The sequence below is a fragment of the Penicillium maclennaniae genome (genome assembly GCF_028827695.1).
Source record: "Penicillium maclennaniae strain IBT 15551 chromosome Unknown utg000004l:1.0-3007600.0:1.0-3009580.0, whole genome shotgun sequence".
Classification (NCBI taxonomy): Eukaryota; Fungi; Ascomycota; class Eurotiomycetes; order Eurotiales; family Aspergillaceae; genus Penicillium; species Penicillium maclennaniae.
This window is the reverse complement of record NW_026623216.1, coordinates 1,595,869-1,619,042: the sequence shown is the minus strand read 5'-3', so window position 1 is coordinate 1,619,042 and position 23,174 is coordinate 1,595,869. Positions and strand designations below refer to the sequence as shown.

The 23,174-nt window shown below is 51.6% G+C and overlaps 9 protein-coding genes across 9 annotated transcripts; 3 read left to right on the top strand and 6 right to left on the bottom strand.

Annotated features, from left to right (window-relative positions):
* Positions 1-471: 471 nt before the first annotated feature.
* kin28 (TFIIH complex serine/threonine-protein kinase subunit KIN28) lies at positions 472-1,723 on the bottom strand (the record flags this gene model as incomplete). Its single annotated transcript, XM_056966449.1, has 2 exons — positions 472-1,475; positions 1,534-1,723. The coding sequence occupies 2 exons, from the start codon at positions 1,721-1,723 to the stop codon at positions 472-474; spliced, it is 1,194 nt and encodes a 397-aa protein (XP_056823230.1).
* A 399-nt stretch (positions 1,724-2,122) lies between these two features.
* Positions 2,123-2,860, top strand: N7477_004785 (mitochondrial 37S ribosomal protein mS41; the record flags this gene model as incomplete). The annotated part of the gene is made up of 1 exon (XM_056966448.1): positions 2,123-2,860. The coding sequence occupies one exon, from the start codon at positions 2,123-2,125 to the stop codon at positions 2,858-2,860; it is 738 nt and encodes a 245-aa protein (XP_056823229.1).
* Positions 2,861-3,260: 400 nt separating this feature from the next.
* On the bottom strand, positions 3,261-5,036 carry N7477_004784 (cytochrome P450; the record flags this gene model as incomplete). The annotated part of the gene is made up of 4 exons (XM_056966447.1): positions 3,261-3,326; positions 3,386-4,376; positions 4,580-4,719; positions 4,791-5,036. The coding sequence occupies 4 exons, from the start codon at positions 5,034-5,036 to the stop codon at positions 3,261-3,263; spliced, it is 1,443 nt and encodes a 480-aa protein (XP_056823228.1).
* Positions 5,037-5,544: 508 nt separating this feature from the next.
* On the bottom strand, positions 5,545-6,006 carry N7477_004783 (DNA damage response protein kinase DUN1; the record flags this gene model as incomplete). The annotated part of the gene is made up of 1 exon (XM_056966446.1): positions 5,545-6,006. One exon carries the CDS (start codon positions 6,004-6,006, stop codon positions 5,545-5,547), a length of 462 nt encoding a protein of 153 aa, XP_056823227.1.
* A 290-nt stretch (positions 6,007-6,296) lies between these two features.
* N7477_004782 (serine/threonine-protein kinase chk2 (cds1)) lies at positions 6,297-7,749 on the bottom strand (the record flags this gene model as incomplete). The annotated part of the gene is made up of 3 exons (XM_056966445.1): positions 6,297-7,028; positions 7,139-7,648; positions 7,711-7,749. The coding sequence occupies 3 exons, from the start codon at positions 7,747-7,749 to the stop codon at positions 6,297-6,299; spliced, it is 1,281 nt and encodes a 426-aa protein (XP_056823226.1).
* A 522-nt stretch (positions 7,750-8,271) lies between these two features.
* Positions 8,272-14,386, top strand: stt4 (1-phosphatidylinositol 4-kinase STT4; the record flags this gene model as incomplete). The annotated part of the gene is made up of 5 exons (XM_056966444.1): positions 8,272-8,279; positions 8,329-8,509; positions 8,560-12,254; positions 12,309-13,053; positions 13,112-14,386. The coding sequence occupies 5 exons, from the start codon at positions 8,272-8,274 to the stop codon at positions 14,384-14,386; spliced, it is 5,904 nt and encodes a 1,967-aa protein (XP_056823225.1).
* Positions 14,387-15,145: 759 nt separating this feature from the next.
* N7477_004780 (sugar porter family MFS transporter) lies at positions 15,146-17,077 on the top strand (the record flags this gene model as incomplete). The annotated part of the gene is made up of 4 exons (XM_056966443.1): positions 15,146-15,457; positions 15,512-15,768; positions 15,839-16,262; positions 16,322-17,077. The coding sequence occupies 4 exons, from the start codon at positions 15,146-15,148 to the stop codon at positions 17,075-17,077; spliced, it is 1,749 nt and encodes a 582-aa protein (XP_056823224.1).
* A 529-nt stretch (positions 17,078-17,606) lies between these two features.
* On the bottom strand, positions 17,607-18,347 carry N7477_004779 (uncharacterized protein; the record flags this gene model as incomplete). Its single annotated transcript, XM_056966442.1, has 1 exon — positions 17,607-18,347. The coding sequence occupies one exon, from the start codon at positions 18,345-18,347 to the stop codon at positions 17,607-17,609; it is 741 nt and encodes a 246-aa protein (XP_056823223.1).
* An 893-nt stretch (positions 18,348-19,240) lies between these two features.
* N7477_004778 (putative YT521-B-like splicing factor) lies at positions 19,241-21,207 on the bottom strand (the record flags this gene model as incomplete). Its single annotated transcript, XM_056966441.1, has 5 exons — positions 19,241-19,458; positions 19,508-19,727; positions 19,791-20,347; positions 20,422-21,039; positions 21,114-21,207. The coding sequence occupies 5 exons, from the start codon at positions 21,205-21,207 to the stop codon at positions 19,241-19,243; spliced, it is 1,707 nt and encodes a 568-aa protein (XP_056823222.1).
* Positions 21,208-23,174: the final 1,967 nt, after the last annotated feature.

The following is a 23,174-nucleotide window of genomic DNA, read 5'->3' as shown; positions in this document are numbered from 1 at the left end:
GATGTTCGGCCTCTAACTGTGAGAAAAAGGGGGTCGAATCATTGCCCTTCTAGCGTGGTGAATCCCGCCACCTACACTTTACTGTATTGTAGTGTTTGGGGGATCCCTGGAGGTCTTTTGAGGTCTCTGGGTCTTGGGGTGCCTTGAAGATCTACAATCTCCTTCCGTCCTCTGCTTGGTTTATCTCAAATAACCCTGGTTCAAACACGTGCATGTGCAATGGCCACGGCGTTGATCCTTATTTCCAGGGTGACTCCGACGTGAGGGCCTTCAAATAGATCGAATGTAAGGAGATCCTGTTTGGTCCATGACAGCGGACCGTGTCGGTTAGTGTCCCAAATCAACCCTGGTTCGCAAACCTGTACGGAGAAGTTACCGCGCCTGCGTACAGAAGTCCGATATTGCACGTACGAGAGATCCACGAGAAGCGGCTACTTCGGAGAGCAACGAAACAAACACATGGTCATTACTTCATAGCGCCAAAGTCCAATTGTCGCGCCGCATTTTTAAACATGCCGTCGTCGATCTCGCCGCCTCGTCGCCGAGGTCCTCGCCCATCTTTGTAGTTCCGGGCTTCTGCGGGAGATCTTCATTCCTGGTTGGCCGGGGGTCGACCGTCCACCAGGAGTGTCGTAGGGCTTGCACCGCAGTGGTGCGCTTGCGAGGGTCCAGTGTACACATGGACATCAGTAAGTCGCATCCCACCGGACCTGCCGTAGGGAACATGCGAAGGAAGAAGTCTCGACCCTGCAATGGGTGGTGGGTATCTGGTGGAAGATAGTTGGGTAGCTCGGACACACCCGGCCAATTTTCCTCCGTTGGGGTCCCAAGGGCTTCACAAATCTTGGTCACTTGATCTACATCGGTGTTGCCGGCCAGGAAGGGGACGCGGAGGAGTAACTCCGCAAAGACCATCCCCATCGACCAGACATCCACCGCCCCCGAGTACTGCCGCGCTCCGTAGAGCAATTCGGGAGGACGGTACCAGCGAGTGATAACCTGGTGGGTCATGTTGAGATACGGATCCGCAAAGGACCGGGCAAGACCAAAATCTGCCAGCTTGACCTCACCGTTCGACGCGATCAGCAAGTTGTTGGGCTTGATATCCCGGTGGAGTACGAAATTCTCATGACAGAACCATACGCCTCGAGCCAGCATGGCCATCCAGGCCTTGACCTCGGCCACGCCGTAGTGGATGTCCGCCTCTTTGATGAGCATTTCCAGATCTCCTCGGGGAAGAAACTCCAAAACCAAATTGAGGTTTTGATCTTTGGAAGAAAACACGTCGTGTAGGGCAATGACATTCGGATGCGACAGCTCTTGAAGATATTTGACTTCTCGAATCGCGTCCATCGTGAGTCCATCTTTGTATTCTGCATTAACCTTGATCTTCTTAATTGCGACGTAGGACGAGGGCTGGTCGCGAAGGTAGCCGAGGTAGACTATGGCGTATGTACCTTCACCAAGTCTTTTATCTGATTTTCTCGTGAGCTTCACGCTCGGGTCATTGTCGACATGGAAATTTGAGCTCACCTTTGACATATTTCCGTCGAACATCATCGTTCAGCTGTTCGGTAAGTTCACGATCTTGGTTGTGCACGGATTTTGCCGCAGCCAAAGGTCCAGAAGTATTTTGAGCAGCGGCCGCTCTCAGCCTGAGAGCAGCATTGGGCGATGATACTGTCACCGAAGGGGAGCGCGAGGCAAATGGAGAGACCGCCATATCGGCGACAAGTAGATTGAGCAGGGACCCTTTTGCCTCAAATGAGGAGCTTGATGAAAGGAAGGAAGATCTAGATACCGAGACAGGCCATATAAAGAGCTAACGAGTAGTCATGGTGCTAATGAGGGAACTGAGGATGATGTTTCCTAAGCAGTTGAATACCTGAGCTCGGAGTATCGTTGATCCCGAGTCGAGTGTCTCCGAAATTTCCAGCGCGAGCACCCGCAAGCACCGGCAATTCCACTCTCACTGGCTCTGAACCTCTCAATCGTTCAATTGAAACCTACTCGCGCCTATCAAGTGACCGACACGAGCTTTATCTCACTAATTTCGTCTACTTGATCTAAATAGACACTTTGTGCTTGCTAGATCGTGCTCACAACAAGCACCAGGACCGTCATGGCTATGCGCAACTCGCGGGTACAGGGCCTGCCGTTTCGAATCATCCATTCTGTCGGCCTTTCGCGGCAAATAATTCGCCCCTTCCATCGAAATGTGACACCCTCGGTGCCTTCTCCGACCCCCTTCGTCCCCGATGTCCAGACCTTTCTCACGTTGATCGGCCGAGAAATGTCCAAGCACGCGAGCAAAATCTCCTCGTGGGACCAACTTTTCACTCTTAACTCGACCCAGCTCCGAGAAGCCGGCATTGAAAATACTCGCCAGCGACGATATCTCATTCGGAAGCGGGAGAAGTTCAGGAACGGACTGTACGGCCCTGGAGGAGACCTGGAACGAGTTGTGGACGGCGTCGCCCAATTGCGAGTGGTGGAAGTCCCCAGCGAATTCACAACGCAGGATAAGGACCAGGCTGCTAGATCCACCATCACCTCCTCGGCCACATCGACGCCGGGCATGAAAAAAGCCATCGTCAACCTTGCCCCCGGTGCCACAGAATACAAGCACTCGGCGTCTGCACAGCTGAAGAAGTTTGCGCATATGAAGATTCACCGCGGCTCGAAAATTATGGGCCCATTCCTTCAGCCGGTCAAGGGTAGTCATGGCTCCGCTGCAACAATCGCCGTGCAGGAGGGCATGTGGGAAGACAAGCGAGGACAGAAAGTTGACGGCGGTGAACGACGACGGGTGGAAGTGAGGGCGAAGAAGAGACTGGAGGAGCGGAGAAAACAAGCGTAAGGTTATTGAGGAGTAAAGTTTCTTGCATATCACTTGAGCCCCTTAGGACTGGACTTGTGTTCTGTTTTGATCCACAATGCACTATATATACTATTCTCACACGAAAGAGCTTCCATCGAACGTTTACATTGAACTCAAGCATGTTCAAACTCGGATTGATCGTCTTGAATCGCATTTAATTAGAGATAGATAGGGTAAATGTATCAACACAAATGGCGGGAATGAACTCGATCACAGGATTCGAGAGGAGTAAAGAAAAAATATTTAATGTACAAACGCGTACAATCGTTCTAAGCGTCGAGACTAGGAGCGAGGAAGGTCATTAAGTAAAATCAAGGCCACTTGCGCAATGTAATAGAGTCTTCTTGAGTCTTGTGTGGAGTTACCGATTCATTGCAGTCTATGACTTGGCTCCTCGCTTCTCGTAGCACACGAAAGACTTGCCCATAGGCTTGGAGAACAGAGACTGCGACCTTTGTTAGTACCTGAATGACCATTGGAGGCACTGTATGAAGAGTGACTTACCGAGTAATCTGTCTCAGGAATGTTGTTGGCACCAGGAGGGTTGGAGAACTTGAATTGCCTCACTAGAGCGGCTAGGATAGTACCCAGTTGCACGTAGGCAAATTGCTCACCGATACAACGATGACGACCGGCACCGAAGGGAAGATAAGGACTGTTGGTGCCCTTGCTGACCAGACCGTAGCCGTAATCGATCTGCTCGCCGTCTTCATCCTTGGCGTCCTCCTTGGCCGTTGTATCCTCGTCCCAGCGGTGGGGATTCCACTTCAGAGGGTTCGGGAAGAACTCCTCGGAACGGGCAGTCACACCTGGGGAAGAGAGAACATTGTGGGTGGTGGGAATAACGTAGGGAGTACCTTCCACAGGCATGGGGTTCTTGACGGCGCGGATGATAGAGTGGATCGGGGCGTGGATGCGAAGGGTCTCCTTAATAACTTTGGCGTGCAAATCCAATTTCTGGAGACTCTCATAGGTAAGAGCAGGGAGATCAGAGCCAAGTACTCGGATCTGCTCTTCGTAGAGCTCCTCCACGATCTCGGGGCAGGTAGCCAAGCGCAGAATGATCCAGGCGGCGGTAGAAGACGAGGAGTGTTGGCCCGCCATCAGCAAAGCAATCATCATATGCGCAATTTCTTCATCGGGAATCGGGGTGCCATTCTTGTAGACGCACGACATCAGGTTCCAGACCATGTCCTCGGAATCCTTCTTGCCACCAGACTCGCGACGCTGGCGGATAATGTCCATATAGGTCTCAGTCAGCTTCTGTTGCGCCGCATCGCGCTTGCGGTTGTGGGGAAGCGGTGCCCAGGGCAACATGAAATTAATGGGAGCAAAGCCCTTGTCGAGATCGTGGTACATTTCCGCAAAGGTGGAGTCAAATCGATCCCGAACTTCCTTGCCCTGGAGCGAGCGCGAAGCAGTGTAGATAGTGATTTCAGAAATATTCTTGGTGACATCAAAAGTTCCTTTGGGCTCCTTGAATGCAGGAGCTGTTCTGACGAAGTCATCTACCTCGTTCGTGATCAAGGTAACGTACGATCGTAGCGCTTCAGAGGTGAGGCCAAATTTGACGAACTATATCCAATTAATCAGCGGAATATTCCAAGAGTGTTGCTCCTAGCCCGAATCGGTGGATTCACCTTTTTCTGCTCCATGAGCTTCGAGTTGGGGCAATCGTAAACGACGTTGCGACCAAACACCGGGGTGGTGAGTGGCGAGTAGACTTCCTCGGCGCAAACGTCGCGAAGCTTGCCATTAAGGATAAAATCATTACCCTTGGTGCCAAGATAGACCGTAGTCTTCTTGCCAAGAAGAACGAAGGTAAAAATGTCGCCATACTGCGAGCGTTGTTGTCAGAGATGGTCCCGAGAGATTTTCCAGGGGGATAGAGGGGGATGGAGCCGCACACCTTTGCCCGAGCGTTGAAGAAGAATTTGTAGGGGTCAATGCCATAGCTTATAGTGCTGCCAACGAAAGGGAACCAGTGGAAGACTATAGGAGGTTCGTGGGGGCTCTTGAACAGTAATTGGCGTAGAACGTTGACGACGACAGACAGGGAGATGAAGGACAACGCGCCGACCAGTGCGAGAGTCCAGATGGACTCGGTCGAGCAGCGCTCGCAGAACAAGTCAATGAAACTAGAAAAGAGACCCATGACGAAAAGAAAGGCGCCCTTCAAGGAGACAAGAAAGGATGAGGATGAAAGGAAAGGGCGGGTTGTAGAATAATAATCTCCACTGTCATTCGCGCCAGAATCGCAAGGCAAGATCGAAGGTCCCGCCCCCTGTTTCCTTGACCATGCCACCCTTTTTTTTCTTTTCCTTCTTTTCCTTCTTTTGCCTTCTCTCTTTCTTTTTTCCGAGTGGAGTAGATACTATTCTTTGATGGCCATATTCTCGTGGGCATTTCCCTGAGACTGCTACAGGTAATTACAATTGTCCATGTCAAGTAATGCAATGGCATGTTAAAAAAGTCTCGTCACGCCACCCCAGTGGAGGCGACTTCCGCCGGTGCCTGGCGATCGCACGATGTGAATACTGGCACGATAACACGAACCCGAACACTATACATGAGTCTCCTTCCCTTATTGGCTTTTCCTTAATCCTGCGTCCCAGAATTCCAAAGAGCCCCCAAAAGCAATGTAGATATTACCACAGTTCACCCTATTTGTATCGACTCGTAGGTTCATCGTACAACGCAGCATTGCCGCCCGCACCAAGGTTCATGAACTCCTTTGGGTCCTTGTTGCCGGGCGATCGCTCACGGTGAGACGTTTTGGCCGGTCGATTGTGAACCCGCTTGCCCGCTTCGTTCTTGTGGAAGACCTTGACCGGGGCCTCACTGCCCTCGGCATGCTCACTGAAATGAACGTCGTTGACGCTGCTGAGCATGGTCCGCTCGCGTCCAACCTTGCGCCGGGCAAAGTCCAAGTTACCCAGGGCACCAGTCAGCCCATCAGTGCTGTCATTGACGCTAGGGTATTTCTCGGTCATCCATGGGTGTTCAAGACATTCCTCCACGCTGATCCTCTTTTCCACATCGACCGTGAGCATCCGGTCAATCAGGCTCAGGACTGGATCGCCCACGGAGTCCCAGTAAGGCGATGGATAATCAAAACGACCCATTTTGATCTGCTGAGCCAGCGTATAGGGATTATGAGGGGTGCATAGTTCGTCGGAGAAGGGTGGGAAACCACAGAGGCAGATGTAGAGAACAACCCCCAAGGACCATACATCTACAGCCTTGGTATATCGTCGCCGCCGAGTCTCTTGTAAGATCTCAGGAGCCACGTCTGTCTATATTAGTCTCGAATCCGGGGCTACCATGACTCTCATTTACTTACAACTTGGCGTTCCGCATCTGTTTGGAGATGTGAGCGACTGGCACATATTTGAAAAACAAGAAGAGGTTTAACTCACAAGGTCGTCGTAAAAGAATCTTCTCCAATAATCTTAGCAAGTCCGAAGTCTCCCAATTTGACCGTCAGTTTTTTGTCTGCAACGAGAATGTTCTCGGGTTTGATATCGCGATGCACAATCCCTCGGTCGTGCTGAGAAGGGGCGTCAGCCTCGAAGTTGATCCATTGTTTGATGACTTGGAAAGTTCTTACCAAATACTTCAATCCCTCGAAAAGTTGTCGGAACACATGACGGGTTTCGGCTTCACTGAGCTTTTGCTTGCTTACAATCAAATTGAACAGCTCACCTTCGGGGGCTAGTTCAAGAACTAAATAAGCTCCATCGTTCTCATCGAAAATATCCCTCAGACAGAGGAGATTGGGGTGATTGACTCCCATCAAAAGGGCAATCTCCTGCTGCAAGGTGTCGGTCTGTGTTTTCTGCGAATCGCCTGATCGTTTTTCAAAGACTTTGACAGCAAATTGCTTCCCAGTGGCTCGCTCAACACAGAGGTAAACAGTAGCAAAATGACCTTTCCCTAGCTGCTGGAGAATCCGGTATTGTTGACTGAAACCATTGGTGTCTCGTGTCCGAGGATAGCGAAAGACAAAACGCGCTTCATTCAAGATGGACACTTCGTCTCCATCCTCGAGCTCTCGGTGCTTGTTGCGACCCACAATCGCATCATTTACGAATGTTCCATTGCTGGAAAGATCCTCCAACACAGCCACTATATCGCCCTTTTTCTTCTCTGAAAACAGAAGAAAATGTCGATTAGAGATTGTAGGGATATCAATCATCAAATCTGCCATAGGGTTAGTGCCTGTATTTGAAGGGATTTGATGGGAAGTTTACTGACCACATTCTGGGTGACGACCGAACAGGTAGCCTCCGGGTGTTCGATTGTCCCTTGTTTGCGAGCCAGATTTCTCTTGTTGGCTTTATCTTTCGAGAGTTCGTCACGGCCAGAACAGCCATCGCGCTTCTTCAAGACAAATGCCGCGCTCACTTTGTCGTCCAAGGGGATTAAATATCCCCAGACGCCTTCCCCACTTTCATCTTCCACTTCGTCTGCAAATGCCCTGGGAGGATAGACAAACTGGGAGAGTGCTTGGGTGTCACCTGGCGGAGAGGAAAGGCCCTGTGAGAAGTTGACATGAGTCGGAGACTGTTGGCGATGATGACTCGGGCTGTCCGGAGGAGTGGCCGTGACCTCGTTGGGGATGTCTGTGGCGGTCGAACGAGCATCAGTCAACGGGGTTGGTAGATAGTCTCGGTCGACTGGCGTTTCCAAGGTTTCTTGCTGGCTGGAGATTCTCTGGGAGCGTCGCGGTTTCTTGAGATCCGAGGAGTCGGCGTCGATACTGGCCTGGAAGATGATGAACAGTAAGCCGACATGTCACTTCACACGCAAGTTGAGTTAGCACCGACCCTGCCTCGCTTTAAAGAGCTCTTCTCACGAGACGCCATGGCTCTCGTTCGTATCACACAAATCGTCGAATTGCCTGGCGATATCCACAGGCCAATCAGCGATGATTGCTGGGGCTTCCTGCGGCATTGACAGCCCTTGGACACAAATAAAACCTCAGCGTCTGAATTGCAATTCCGATCTAGACAATCAATTCACCGCCTGGGATCAAATCAAGCTTTGTAAGAGTTGAGGTTGAGCGGGTAAGGTCAGGTGAAGGGAAACTTGTGAGGCCCAAGAGAAAGCTACTCGTGCGGTTTCGCGACCACGCCGCCAACCGCCTCCACAGGAACAAACACAGGAGAGTTCATCTTCCATTCTACGTGGAATGCTGTCTACATAGGAAGAGTCTACAGCTACAGAAGAACATGACATAATCAGAAGACGCTCTTGTTTATCACTATCATTCCAGAGGACGCGATGCTTTGGTTCGGCAGGACCTAGGTTCGCGCACCGACACGTGCATCTTTCCACTTTCCCCCTTCCCCATCTTCCAAGTGTGCACTCCTCCAGTATCACACAGAATGGATGGGTATGTTGGTCGATTGCTCTGATCTACCAGGCGCTAACATCCTTCGCAGTCTCTCAGGTGGGATAAGACGCTCTGCGTTCGAGAAACTTGCGGCGTTGGCTGTCAAGTCGCCCGCTCATGACGATGGCTCCGAATTAGCTCGTCTCGCCCAGCAGTCTCGCTCACGCCAATCTGATGTAGCTTTAAATGGAATGTTCAAAGACCAGGCCCCGACCTCTCGAGTCCCAATGGTGCGTTGCTAGTGCATGTGTTTTGTCATCCTACGTCATGCTAATGGAAGCTCGCAAAGGGTGTCCGCGAACTCGATGTTCTTTTAGCCCTGTGTAAAGCGGCCTCGTCTGTGGACAACCTCGAACATGCCTCAAGGTTGGCTCCACAGCTGGCTCGATACCTGCCCGAGTCCCCCAGTCAATTATTTCGGCCATCGCCCTTCCTGCAAACCGTCAAACCGTCGCCTTGGGAGGCTCTCACGCATAATCTGACCGCTGCTCTCCTGGCTTTGGGTACCCAGTATCCGCCCCTGCGTAAGACCGCTCTTGGTGCGCTTAATGGTTTTCTGAAAAATTGCACCGAGGCAATCAAGGCTGTGACGCCGTTTCAGTATTCCAAGTCCGAAGCTGGGGGCCGAGGAGTCGCGCATGAATCCGTAGCAATCCTATCAATTGCTGTGTCTCTGGCCGGCTTTCTGGAAGCATCAGCCAAGTACACGGTGATTTGGTCTGCTAGTGAGAAGCTGCAGATCATTGAGCATCTGCGTTCCATGCTGTCTGAGCCATTCATGATTGCGGTGGAGACAGCATCATCCACCATTCGTAACGCTGCCGGTGCTGAGAATTTCTTTCAGGATTGGAGAAAATACGCCAGGCGCTATGCATACAACGGCCGCCCACTAGGGGCAATGCTGGTGCAGGAGGGCTTCATGCGCTTTGCCAAATCCTCTGCGGCCTCTCTGATAGGATCGCAAAATTTGTCCGACGATCAGCTTTTGGACGAATATATGGCAGGGGTTGGGATTGCCAAGAGCTACGAGGACGCAGATATTGCTCTCATCGAGCGAATCACCGATCTGATTAGCGAAGAAATACACCAGCTTGAAGATGGCTCTGACTATTTACAGGTGGGCTCGCCTTCTCAACAGCAGCTCGCTTTTTCTGTGAAAGGCAACGCTTTGATTGGTTTCTTAAACTGCGTCGTTCTTGGCGAGGACGCAACCAACAATGAAGTTCTTCTTTCTTGGCTGGAGGATACCTTGACCAACCCCCAACAAATGTCATGCACAGCCTTGGCCTTGACAACTTTGAAATGTACAGCAATTCTCGCAAGGATGTCTGCGAATGGTGCATCTCTCGGACGGCGAAGCCTCTTGAAATTCCTGACTCAGGGGGGTGCAGCATCTGGTTCCATTGTCGCTGTGGCTGCTCGTTGCCTCGTTCAAATCCTGAGCATTCTCTCCGAGGATTCGATTATCACAACTTTGTACTCCCTCGGGAACGCTCTGAGCCCGAGTCCCAATGCTGACCAGTCCTCTCAAAACCAAGCCATCGGGGACCCAGCTGCCCCCGAAAACAATCTACCAGCTTATCCCAGGAGCGGAGATGGAAGTCAAGCTTCCTTCCCTGCCATTGGAGAGGAGGAGAGTCTGACATACAGGAACGTCGTTCACGCTATTGTAATTGTCGCGACCGGTTGTAACGACGACAAAATCAGTGCCCTGGCTCAGTCCATGCTTCTCCAGAAAGTTGGGAAGATCAATGTTGCAGTAGACGCCTACATCATTCAAGAAACGGCGGTTCTTGCTTTGAGTGGTGGGCAAGCTGAGTTTCAGCTCCTGTTGAAATTCTACGCTCGCATCTACCTCGACGGATACCACAAGGGCTTGGATACGATCTCTGACGCGGTTCAGTGCGCCATGGCTTATCTTTCTGTGACGCTGCAGGAAGACTCTCCGCTACACCGAGTCTATCTAAAACATCTGCTCGAGAGTCTCGTCAACAAAGGTGATGTACCCGATCTTGACGGTGAACGCCACAAGGAGGTGGTCTTCGCGCCCCGAGACATCACCCCTCTTTTGAAGCCGTTGGCGCTGCTTGTGTCTTCCAAGAAGACGATCAAAGGCTCCCACTCAATGCTACACTATGACGACGCTATCATGTCTCTCTTCCGTGATGCTTGGTTCAATATCGCAATCCATGGAATTTCGCTCAATTCAAGCATTGCCCAAAAGCACCTAACGGAGCTCTGTTTGCTTGCAAGCCACTCCCCACCTCTCGTGTCTGAAGAACGCATGGAGTCTTTGGAGAGCGACGTGGAGCTAAACACGGTTCTCCGCAGGGGTTCTGGACCGCAGCGAATGTTGGAGCAAAAGCGCATTCTCATTTCAGAGCTTTCTGGCAGAGAATCGGACATCAAGAAGCTCGATTACCCGCGGGCAGTCTTCCTTAACGCCGTGCTGCTGGTCGAACATCTCCGTGCTTCGGCTGGGGATTGCACCAAGATTCTTGGGTATTTCCGTGACCCTGCGCTTACCACACCAGAAATGGTCGCCTGCATGACCGCCGTCGCTGAAAAGACAGTCACCTGCTATCTTTCGAACACTCTCGCTGGAGAACATGACGACTTCTCAGCCCCGTACTTATCGAAACAGTTGGCCGTATTCCTGGTGGCTTGCTGCCATCGCATCGAAAGGGTGCAAACTATAGCGATACTTTGTGCAGACAAGATCATCAGGGAATGCCCCTCTGCCTTGTGTGAGAAGCATTCTCTCTTCGCTCTGCTGGAAATTTTAACTGTGATGTGGTCATCCTGCCTTCAAGGAGAACTTGATGAGTTTGAGTGGAAACCATCCCTGGTGTCTCCAATGGGCATCGTCAAAGTGGATCTCCCGGATAACTATGCACTGAGAAAGATGACCCTGAATCGATTTCTTGAGCGAGCCAGGGCATGGGTCACAGCAGTGCTGAACGTTGCCCCGCTGGACATCAAAGGCCTTCTTCAGACATATCTCTCTGAGTTCGACGATGATGGCGCCTATGGTCATATTGAATTGGGTCGTTCCTTCGCTTTAGAGATGGGCTCGCTCATTCCGCAGAGTGATCCACGGCTAGGATCTATTGACGGCTATAATGCCAGTGACATCAATGTTGCTTCAGACTTCATGGCTCTATACACAACTCGACAGATGTACCGCCGTCCCGAGGCTACTCTGCTTGACGGATCAGGTGAGGACATTTGTGGTACCATTGGCCGAAAGCCTTTGGCGGACATTCCACCTGAGTCTGCCGTGGACTTGGAATATTCTCTGGCCCGTCTGTACGAACGAAGTATGCAAGGAGGACGAATTCCTCTTGTTGAGGTGAGAGACATTCTGCGGCGGGCCGCGAGTCTGATATGCAGCAGCAGCAAGCCACGGCTTTCTGTTGTTCATTACCTGGTTGCCTTACCTTTCCAGATCTTCACTAAGGAGACCATCAAGCTGGGAGTCTCTCTATGGCTTGGTGTTATTCATGAAAACCCAAGCGTCGAGCCGCGTATTTTGGCTGAAGTGATCGAGGCATGGGAGAGAAGCATCCAGCGCCGTCAGGGTCTGTTCGATCCCACATTCGGATACCTTGATCCGCTACACACCAAGATCGAATTACTTCCGACAGATAAGGCATTGATGCTCAAGAAGCAGCAACAGGCTCAAGATACGCTTTCGCCGCACTCTCGCGTCCTCCAGTTCTTTGAGAGTCATTTCAACGCCATTCGCCTGGGCAACCTGCAGGACCAGCAATTATTCTGCCGTTTGATTAGTAGCACAGTTGTGGCGCTTTGTCAGACCCAAGCTCATCCTCTGGCTCGAGAAGTTCATTTCCGTATCGTTCTCTTCGGCTTGAGGGTTCTCAAACATCTGAGCCCGCAGAATATCTCTGTGTCTTGGAAACTCAAAGATCAAATTCTTTCGGCCGCCCTCAGCTGGTTCAAGCATCCTTCAAGGTATGTCTAATCAAAAATTTAACCTGAAATCAACACTAACACATGCTCCCTTAGATGGTCATTTGGAGGCAACCGCCTTCAAATTAAAGCAGAAGATAAGATTCTCGGTGACGTGCTTTCTCTATTACGAAGCACCGCTCATATCGCGTCTCAGAATCAGGGATCACGCAAATCTTTACAAACCAAGCAAGAACTGGTTCAAATTCTCGTTGAGAACGAAAGATTGCGCCTCAGGGTTTGGTTGTATCCATTGGAACCGGAGCGAAAACACCACCTGCCCTCACTGGGAAACAAGAGTTCGACGGAGGGTGTTGTGTCCTTCCTCAGGCTTGCTTGGACGGAGAGTCCCGGCCTGGCAATTCAGCTTGCCTCTCGATTTCCGTCGACCAAGATGCAAAGTGATCTTCGGTGGCTAATCCTCAACTTCCCCGAAAAGGTCGTTACGGAAGCAAGCGCACTAGAAATCATGTTTGAAGCGTCTCTGCCAGCTGATGTCAATTATCAGTTAAAGTACCTCTTGTTCTGGGCACCCGTGAACCCAACTGAAGCTCTTACATTCTTCTTGCCCGCTTATGGAAATCATCCTTTCATTTTGCAGTATGCCATGCGCGCTTTGGAAAGTCACCCCATTGATGTTCGCTTTTACTTTGTGCCGCAGTTGGTTCAGGCTCTGCGATACGATGCTCTGGGCTACGTGGAACGTTACATTCTTGAAACAGCGAAGCAGTCTCAGTTGTTTGCTCATCAAGTGATTTGGAATATGAAAGCAAATTCTTACAAGGATGAGGAATCCCAGGTGGTAAGTTAGGCCCCATGACGCGATACTCTCTCAACTACTAACGTCATACCTCATTCAGCCCGACCCTCTTAAGCCGACGATCGATCGCTTCGTCGACAAGTTGATTGCAAGTTTCTCTCACGAGGAGTGCAACTTCTATGAACGAGAGTTCTCGTTCTTCAATGAGGTCACCGGCATCTCTGGCAAACTGCGTCCCTACATCAAAAGGAGCAAACCTGAGAAGAAGGAGAAGATCGAGGAAGAGCTTCGCAAGATCAAAGTCGAAGTTGGGGTGTACCTTCCCAGTAACCCCGACGGCGTGGTCGTTGGAATTGATCGCAAGTCCGGAAAGCCCCTGCAAAGCCACGCAAAGGCCCCATACATGGCGACTTTCCGGATTCAGAAAACCAGACCACGTGTTGATGCAGATGCAAAGGCCGAGTGCAACAACTCTGGGGCTCACGGGCCTGAGCAGCGCCATCTTGTCTGTCCCACATCTGAGGCCGGTCTGGAAAAGTATGAAGTCTGGCAGTCAGCGATCTTCAAAGTCGGCGATGACTGCAGGCAGGACATGCTTGCCTTGCAGATGATTGCGGCTTTCCGAAGCATCTTCTCCAGCGTGGGATTAGATGTCTGGGTCTTTCCATATCGGGTCACTTCTACTGCACCGGGCTGTGGTGTTATTGATGTGCTGCCCAATTCTATTTCCCGTGATATGCTTGGCCGTGAAGCAGTGAATGGATTATATGATTACTTTGTCTCCAAGTACGGAGGCGAGGATTCGATTCGATTCCAGGAAGCACGTACCAACTTTGTCAAGAGTATGGCGGCCTATTCCGTTATTTCCTACCTCTTGCAGTTCAAGGATCGGCACAATGGAAATATCATGATTGATGACGCTGGACATATCATCCATATTGATTTTGGATTCTGCTTCGATATCGCACCCGGCGGCGTCCGCTTCGAACGTGCACCATTCAAGCTCACCTCTGAGATGGTGGCCGTGATGAGCGGCACTCACAACCCGGCTCACCACAGCCTCCCGGGAACCAATTCGCACAGCCCCACTAACACCCAGCCCTATCGCTGGTTCGAGTCCTTGGTCGTCAAGTCATTCCTGGCTTCGCGTCCGTATTGCGCCAAGCTGTCCCATATCGTATCATTGATGCTTGATAGCGGTCTCCCGTGCTTCAAGCCCGAGACACTTAAGAACTTCCGCGACCGATTTGTCCTGGACAAGACCGAGCGAGAGGCCGCCGATTTCATGCGAGACCTCACCCGCAAGTCGTATATGAGCGTTTCCACCAAGGGATACGACCAGTTCCAGCTGATGACCAACGGTATTCCCTACTGATGGCTCTACTATCTCATTCTGAATCATCTTCTCGTTTATGTTATATGGTCTCCTATTGTTTGAGTCTTTCATAATCAATCAAAATTTTGTGCGTTATATAATTACGGATGCGTAGATCTCGGCAATATTTCGATGCGAGCTGCGAGCTGCGGTCTGTTGTGAGCTAATACCTAATCTTTCTCCCAAGATGCATCAGTATGGCAAGCTCAATCATAATGCCCGATACTAAGAACCTGGTGTACTTCCGCCGCCGCTGGGGTATCCGTTTATTGACAGTTGCGGTTCTTGACGTCACGACTTCGTCTCCGCCACATCTACCAATATACCACAGTTTTCTCTGCGGGATGACGAAATTGGCGTTCAAAGAACCCTAACTTAACGAAAAGTAGACCACATTTGATCTATAGCTGGGAGACCATCCATATTGGAGTTCTCTCCAACCTCTCGAAGCGTGGATAGAATGTAGCCCTGAGATATATCACCCCAAGCCATATACAACACCAAATAGCGTCTAGCCATCGTCTGCATGGTGGCACATGTGTGGCCTAGGCCTGGATCCTTTCAACCAAGAAAAGGCCGTCAGTGGCAAGCATATGATCAATGTCATTCGCCCCGCATAGAGCTTTAAGAATGCCCCATTGCCTAAGAATCTCGTCTTAGTATTCCCCTCCCCTCCAAAACTTTCTTGCATGTCATCCAAGTTCGTCTCAGGCGCATGCAATTGGCATTTTTCCATAATATTCTCCGATTTCCACTGCCATGAGGTCTCCATTCACTCGTCAGCCGAAAGGTGAAGACCAGGCTGGGTCGCCTCCATCGATGGAGATGTCGGGAGGATCTGACCAAGAGAAGAGACGCAGCAGTTCTTTCGACGAAAGGCCTGTGCCCTGGGTGACATGGCGCTCGCTGGTGCTAGGTGCATTTGTCTCGATTGGTGGTATTATCTTTGGCTATGATACTGGTCAAATCTCCGGGTTCTTGGAAATGAACAACTATAAGCGGCGATATGGCCAGCTTGAGAATGGTCAATACACGTTCAGTAACGTGCGTTCGGGTTTGATCGTGTCATTGGTAAGTGACTGACATTCAATTCAATTGAACCGATCCGGTGCTAATTGCGTCTAGCTGTCCATTGGAACCTTGATCGGTGCTCTATTGGCTGGTCCATTGGCCGATTGCATTGGCCGCAAGTGGTCGATCTTCGCCTGGTGTATTATTTTGCACGTTGGTCTGATCATTCAGATCACGTCCCCGTCGGGGAAATGGTATCAGATGATGATGGGCCGCTTTGTGACTGGATTTGGCGTGGGAGCCTGTTCGCTGCTAGTGCCCATGTATCAGGGTGAGATTGCGCCGCGACACATTCGCGGCGCCATGGTTTGGTAAGTCCAGTCGACAGGAAATCTATGCGAGACAAAGGGGGGAAATTTGCTCACAGGGGATATCATTCAGCTCATACCAATTGTTCGTGACGCTCGGCATATTTGTTGCATACTGCATCAACTTCGGCACTGAAAGTATGGATAACACGGCTTCGTGGAGAATTCCACTGGGCATCACCTTCCTCTGGGGTTTGTTGCTCGGTTTCGGCATCCTCCTGTTCCCCGAAAGTCCGCGATATGACTATCGACATGGACGCATAGACCAGGCTAAGAGAACCATGTCCAGGCTCTACGGAATCCCCGAGAACCATCAAGTAATTGTCCACGAGGTTCTTGAGATCCAGGACCAACTTGACGCAGAGAAGGGAGCCAGGGGTGGATGGCATGGTTGGGTTGAGATGTTCCAGGCGCCTCGCATGCCCTATCGCATTCTGTTGGGCATGGTTCTCCAGATGTTCCAGCAGCTCACCGGTGCCAACTACTTCTTCTACTATGTTCGTATCATCGTGCCCCCGTCCACAGTGCATACTATCGAACTAACCGTGTCCAACAGGGTACCACTGTCTTCAACGGGGCCGGAATCAGCAACGTGTTTGTCACCCAGATGATCCTGGGGGGCGTCAACTTCGGCACGACGTTCGGAGGCCTATATGTGATCGAGCACTACGGTCGACGCAAGTCTCTGATTGCAGGCGGGATCTGGATGTTCGTCTGCTTCATGATCTTTGCCTCGGTGGGCCATTTCTCTCTGGACATCCAGACCCCGGCCAACACCCCCGGAGCCGGGACAGCCATGGTCGTCTTTGCCTGTCTATTCATCACCGGATTCGCGATGACCTGGGGTCCGATGGTATGGGCCATTGTGGCCGAGCTTTACCCATCGCGCTACCGAGCCAGGGCAATGGCGATGGCGACGGCCTCGAACTGGCTGTGGAATTTCCTGCTGGGATTCTTCACACCTTTCATCACGCATGACATTGACTTTGCGTACGGATATGTCTTTGCGGGATGCCTTGCTGTGGCCGTGGTAGTGGTGTACTTGTTTGTCATTGAGGGCAAAGACCGAACCCTGGAGGAGATGGACATGATGTACGTGATGCGAGTCAAGCCGTGGAAGAGCAGCAAGTGGGAGGCACCGACGCCGGAGCATCGGCTCACGACGGCGCAGCTCATGGATCGCCAGGTGGCGGAGGGTGTCAACCGGGACGAAGAGACATCAGGGAGTAACAAGCAAGCAGAAGGTCCGGGACACATGCATACAGAGAATCTGGAAGAGGTTCCAGCCGCAGCAGGTCCGTCCACAGCCTGATGGGGTTGTCACAATTCACATGTGATGGTGTGAGAAGAGGGGGAAAGTTGGGGGTGGGGAAGGACAAACCGAGAAGAACTTGAGACGGAGGGGAATGCAAGATGAACGGGGAAAAGGGAGGGGAAGATGAGGCAGCAGGGTACTACAAGCAGCCTACCAGGGGTATATACGGACGGAATACACATATCATCAGTCGATTCAAAATTTCATGTCAATTTGTTATCGTGCGTCAAATGATCCTCTCTTAAACATTCCAGAATGAGAACACAAAGATGATAAAAAAAGAAAAAAAGAAGAAAGGGAAGAGGCGCAGTGTAAAACACGTTAATGCCGGAGGAACTCCATTTAGGAGAAAAGTACGAACACCAGATGAGTTGCAGGACCAGGATACCCAGTATCAATTTTGATCCTCCTCGTGAAGTTAAAATGTCGGTCGCGTTAAAACACTCCAGATGAGCATAAGAAGGCAAAAACACACAGTGGCATGCTGGGCATGTCTTCCGCTTAAAAAGTAGACCGCAGGGCCCGCTTAGTCCATGAAATCACCTCGCAAGATCTTCTCCTGGAAGAAATCGGGCTTGTTCTGCTTAGGCTGCCTAGGAATTTCCCGCAGGGGCTGCTCCATGGACGCGATCGATGCGGCACGCTGGTGGCCGTTCGGGCGAACAGTGGAATTCTGAGGGGAGACGGGGGCCCCAACGGAAGGGGCGCGCTCGGCTCGAGAACGGAGGGCCTCAGACCAGTTGAAGCCTTCGCCTAGTCGCCGCGAGTTAGATCTCTCATCTTGGATAGACGTGGAAATACTTGCGGGAGATCGGGATTTGGAACTGGAGGTGGTCGGGGTCGGGATGGGACGCGCTCCAGGAGAGGAAGCGGGGGGATATCTACCGTTTCCACTACTACCAGTGCGAGCCTCACGCAACGCCTGAGCTCCGAAGGAGACCCGTCGGGCAAATGGCGAATTGGGCGTTGCACCGGGAGGAGAGCCTTCAAGATCTTCGGCCACGGCATCTTCATTCGGGGCACTTCCCCACGAACTGGAGAAACTCCCGCGGCGGATTCCTCGGGTTCCAAAGGTGGAAGCCTGGGTGGGTGAGCCAGACAAACCAAGAGTAGTTATAGATAGGCGCCGCTGCTGGTTGGCTTGGTTGGCGGCGGCTTGGTTGGCAGACGAATCTCTCTTGGAGAAGAGATCGGCGATGGAACTGCGTCGGGGACGGGCACCCGACTCGGGCACGGAGATGGGATCGGAGGGACGGCCGTTTGCCATGATGGGTGGTGACTAGCAGAGAATGGAGGGAAAAGTGCCAGAGATGTCGGACGGACTGGCCGCCCTTCTCATGTGAATTTCGAATGAAAGGAAAAGTAACACCAGGGAGGGAATAGAAACCCGGGTGACAGTCGAAAGGAGGACCGTGATAGTAATGGTGATGATGATGGTATAGTGAAGGTGTGGAAGAAGAGAGAAGTCAATCAAGGGGGATAAAAGAGGATGGGATAGTATGGTGCCACCGAGGGGGGAAGAGAGTATGAGAGAAAGCGTAGCTAGGCCAAGCTGGAATATCTGGGGTAAGCCAAAGTGGCGCGATTGTCGTATCCGGTGGAGGAAAGTGGAGGCAAGTGGAGTGATGATGAAGTCGGCCTGATTGAGGCCTGAGGATTGGGTGAGGGTTGACCGTGGATCCGCATCGGGTAATTAGTGGGGGTCATCCTGGATCTCAGGCTGGCGATAGGCTCCTGCGGTCACTGATCAGTCACCTATCGACTCTCGTCTCTCCACTCTTGACCGTGTCAAGTATCAAGATTAATATTTCATCTACTGCATCCGGATAGACAATTTTATCGATCCGCAAAAGGGACCAAAAAAAAAAAAGGGTGAAAACCCGCGGGTCAAAGTCAGATAGGTATGCATGGAAATTGAATGAAGAAAATGTTGATTGTGTGGGAAAAACGGGAATCTAGCGCCTACAGTAAAGAAAAAAAAAGAATAGAAAAAGAAGGCTGAAAATTGGACGTACATCATGTATTGCTCGTTTCCCGTTAGTATTATTTTTCAAGTCCGTTGACTCTCCGATCCTCTTTAGTCTAGCCATGGGAATCTGGCCGGGAGGAATCCGTTCCCCTCCCTTCCCTCCCCATTGGGAAACACAAAGGCTTGAGGAATCACGTCAGGTGAAACAGCTGGACGAGTTTTCGACCGACCGTCGGCTCGATTTCGGTTCCGTCACGGGCGATCTTCACCTCCCGGTTGGCATTCCATGGATTGCGTAGGCCGCGGGTACGGTGGAAGGGCACTCGTTCGGTGGACAGCCATTGGATCCGGAACGGTTTGCCAAATGACTGCGCTTCCACTTCCGCCTCTTCCTCCACACTTTTTTTCGCTGCGTGCGTCATCCTCCTCGGACGATTCGACTTCCCAAAAGATCGTACCACGGGCCGAGTCGTCGATGATCCGACCTCTCGGGGCGGTCGACGTCGCCTCTGTTGTAGTCACATCCAATTCATCCGGTGCCCCTGTCAATGGCTCGGGTCTAGGCGGCATCTCTAGCGCGAGTTCCTCGTCGTCGTTGATCGGTGACAGCATACGGGCATATCCAAAGTACTCGCCAGATTTGTTCGCGGAAAAAATCAGGTAAACGTGCTCGGTGGTCTAGAATAAAAGGCATCACCGGTCAGAGGAGAAGGAACAAAAAAGAATCAAATGGCCACTCACCTCGAAGGCTTGATTCAGATTAGTCTCATTGTGTGTTTGAGTCGCCCAAATCCCACTCTGCTTGCTTAATTCCAGATCATCAACTGTCAAACTCTTGACAACAAAGTACCGATCCAGAGACCGGGATCCGTCATGATGAGGGCGGGTGATAGCCTCTTGCACCCCAGGTCTCTCGTCCAACCCATTCGCCCTCTCATCCCGTGACTGTGAGCGAGAAGTAACAGCCCCAGTCCCAGACCCCGGCGCTGTGAAACCCTTGCGTAGTCGACATACGAGACGCACACCCTGGAATCTCGAATCGTGAAATCTGACCAGCGCCGCAGCGCAAGCCACTGCGGACTGATAATTCACAAATGCACAATTACTTTTTGAAATCAAAAACACGCTCTCGATGTCCTCAGTAGCATCCTGCGAGAAATGATCCTTCAAATCCAGCACATTCGCCCCTGGTGGGAGATTTCCAACCCAGAGTGCGTGGCCTGATTGTTTGGGCTTCCGTGGTGGTCCGCGGGGGGTGCTAGAACTGGCCGGCGTCGATTGGGCTAAGATAGATGACTCTGTGGCGGACAAAATGGATAAGCAATCGCTCACTGCATTTTTTTTTTTCAGTTTCAAGGAAGAATTCACTTACCATGTCCCAGCCTCATAGGATTTGAACCATCAACGATGGTCTTGGAAACATCGTATTCTTCAGCAGCCTGCTTGTCGGTGTCGCTCTGTGTAGAATCCGCGCTTTTCGGTGGTGCACGAGCACGAGAGGTTGGACGAGAATGAGGACCCGACGGTCGTGGATGACCGGTCAAAGGATGTGACCCAGGTCCATAAGGAGCTGTATATGGTGCGTGGTAGTATACAGGCGCCTGCCCCGATCCCATGGTCTGCATAGGCGGACTTGTGACAAAGGGCGGGTAATGGGCCCCAACATGTCCGCCCGCCCCCGAGTGTTGAGGCATGGCATAGGGTGAATAAGGTGTAGTGAAACGGACTCCGTACGGCATGCCACCAGGATTCTGGCCGGGATAAGGACCCATGGACTGCATAGGATAGATGAGGCCCTGAGCATGAGATGGCGATGGATATTGGACGAGATGCTGCTGATCATAGGGCGACGGTGACTGCAGAGCTGGCAGCGAGTAGGCCATGTTGCCCATGTCTAAGGAAGATGGGGGCCCATAAAGCCCGGGGCCAGGATAGCCCGTCGAGCTCGGTTGTCCATGCCCATGGACTGGTCGGGCGGGCTGGACGGTGCCTGTAGCATCGAACCGTCGAGTCAGTGATTCCGTTCGTTCAGTGACTGGCGAAATCATCCATGGAGGGACTGACCGGAGGTTGACGAGGCATTGGGCACTGGCGCCGGGGGGTTACTCTCTCTTCCTGCCCAGGTTGAGTTGATCGTTTCTGGAGGAACATCGCCCATGGGGTCCGATGTGAGTTGGCGAGAACGGGAAAACTGGAACGGATATCAGGCCCTACAGGATTGATTGAGTGATCTTGCCGGGGTCGAGCATCGAGGGCCTGGCTTGAATTGAACCTACCTCGTGATATTACCCAAGTTTTCTGATGTGTTGGAAAAATCCTCTGGGTCGACCTCCTCCACAGGAATTGCCAGACACAACGCCTCACACTTTGGACAAGAGGAGTACTAGACGAATACTGTATACTGGAAATTATACAGCCGTTAATGAGAGCTGCTCATCAAAGAACGAAAAACAAACCCAAGAACGAGAGACGAGTCAATGGCACCAACACCCACGATGCAAACCAGAGACCTAAGACGGGGAAAGGTATGGAGAGGGTGGAGGGGAAAAGGACAGAAGTGAAATTGCCGATAGTGCGCGTTTCACGCGCTTAGGCAGGGCAATGACATCGGCAAAAGCCAAAGTGGCTCATCCATTGTGGAACAATGGAGAGTCGTCAGGAAGGCGAGTGAACAGGGCAGAGAGGCATCATGAATAATATAGAGAGGATTGGAGGGAGTGGAGACAGCTCGGGTGTCAATCAGTTTGGGGCAATTGGGTTTTAAACCCCCTTTCACACCAAGCTACTTATAAGTCCAGGGCCCCCTCCCCCAGTCTCCAGCCTCCCAAGAAGTGAAGGGAAAGAAGGCACGGGGAGAAAAGGACAAATGATGGTCAACGGAGAAAAAAGGAAATTCCTCGCCGCCAATGGAGGAATTTGGTGTGTAGGGCTTTGCTTTTTGCACAGAATTGGGAAGGATTGAAGAAATGGAAAGTCATGCCGAACGTAAACGAGCAAGGCTTACCTAGGAAATCTCTTTCTGAAATCAGACGGGGAGCTATGGCTTGGAAACCTGGGTTAGAAAGAGTCCCAGACAGGGCAAGTCGAGAAGGCACTCTGAGCTTTGGGGAACCAGCACGGCTTCACCTAGAGAGTGAAACTGTCTAGATTCCGTGGCAGATTAGCCGATACGGTCTCGACTAGAGCCAAATGCACGTACCTTGCGCCAGAACAGGGAATGGAAAACAAGAAACCGAGAGAGCGCCAACTCGGACTAGGCGGGGCCTCGAACAATTCCAGATATGCCTCTTTTGGCTGCCGACTGTTGGCCACGGACTTAAGAGGGGAGCTGCAGAGTGGCGATTTCACAACAACGCTTGGCAAACTGTGGCTAAAGAGCGAGAACGAAGAGGAAAACGTAAGCTGCAGGAGAATTTCTCCAGTGCGGATGGAACCGATTGCGGATGATCGGAGCCAGGGACAATGAACCGTACAGTACGATTGTATAACCTATGGCTCGGTGGGTCGCACGCTTTGTTGTGCGTGAGGAATATTCTGCGGACGGGCCCCGGTTGAACATACCAGCCCCGAAGGAGGATGATGGCCTTGGGGCTGGAATCTACTCTGCCCTGCCGGGCGCCACCGGACGATCGGGGTCCTCCTGACAAATCCCAACGTGGAGCCGTTGCGACATGCCTCGGGAAGCTTGTTCTAGTGCATAGAGAGGCGGTTGAGGCTTTAAGCTCCCAGGCCAATCACGGAGACCGAGCTTGACTTTGTGGCAAGATGTATTATAATCGCAACGGGGAGGTGGAACATTGAAACATTGAAACATTGGAACATTGGAAGTGGGAAATATTCAGTCTCGAAGCTCCACTCTCCACTCTCCAATCACCCGGGAACCAGGGTGTCAGGGTAAGAGGCGGAGGGTAATTGGAATGAGAAAATTGCCTGTCAGAAATGGCCAATGCATAGCTGGTTCGCCACAGTCCGGGATGTGGGTCCACGTTGGAGCTCGAGAAGATAGAGAACGTGAGTGAGAGAGAGAGAGAGAGAGAGAGAGAGGGAGAAAGAGTGACCAAAAATACGAAGGCGTTACTCGGAAGAGGCCATTGTTGGCGTTGAGGTGTAGACCAGGGCAATAGT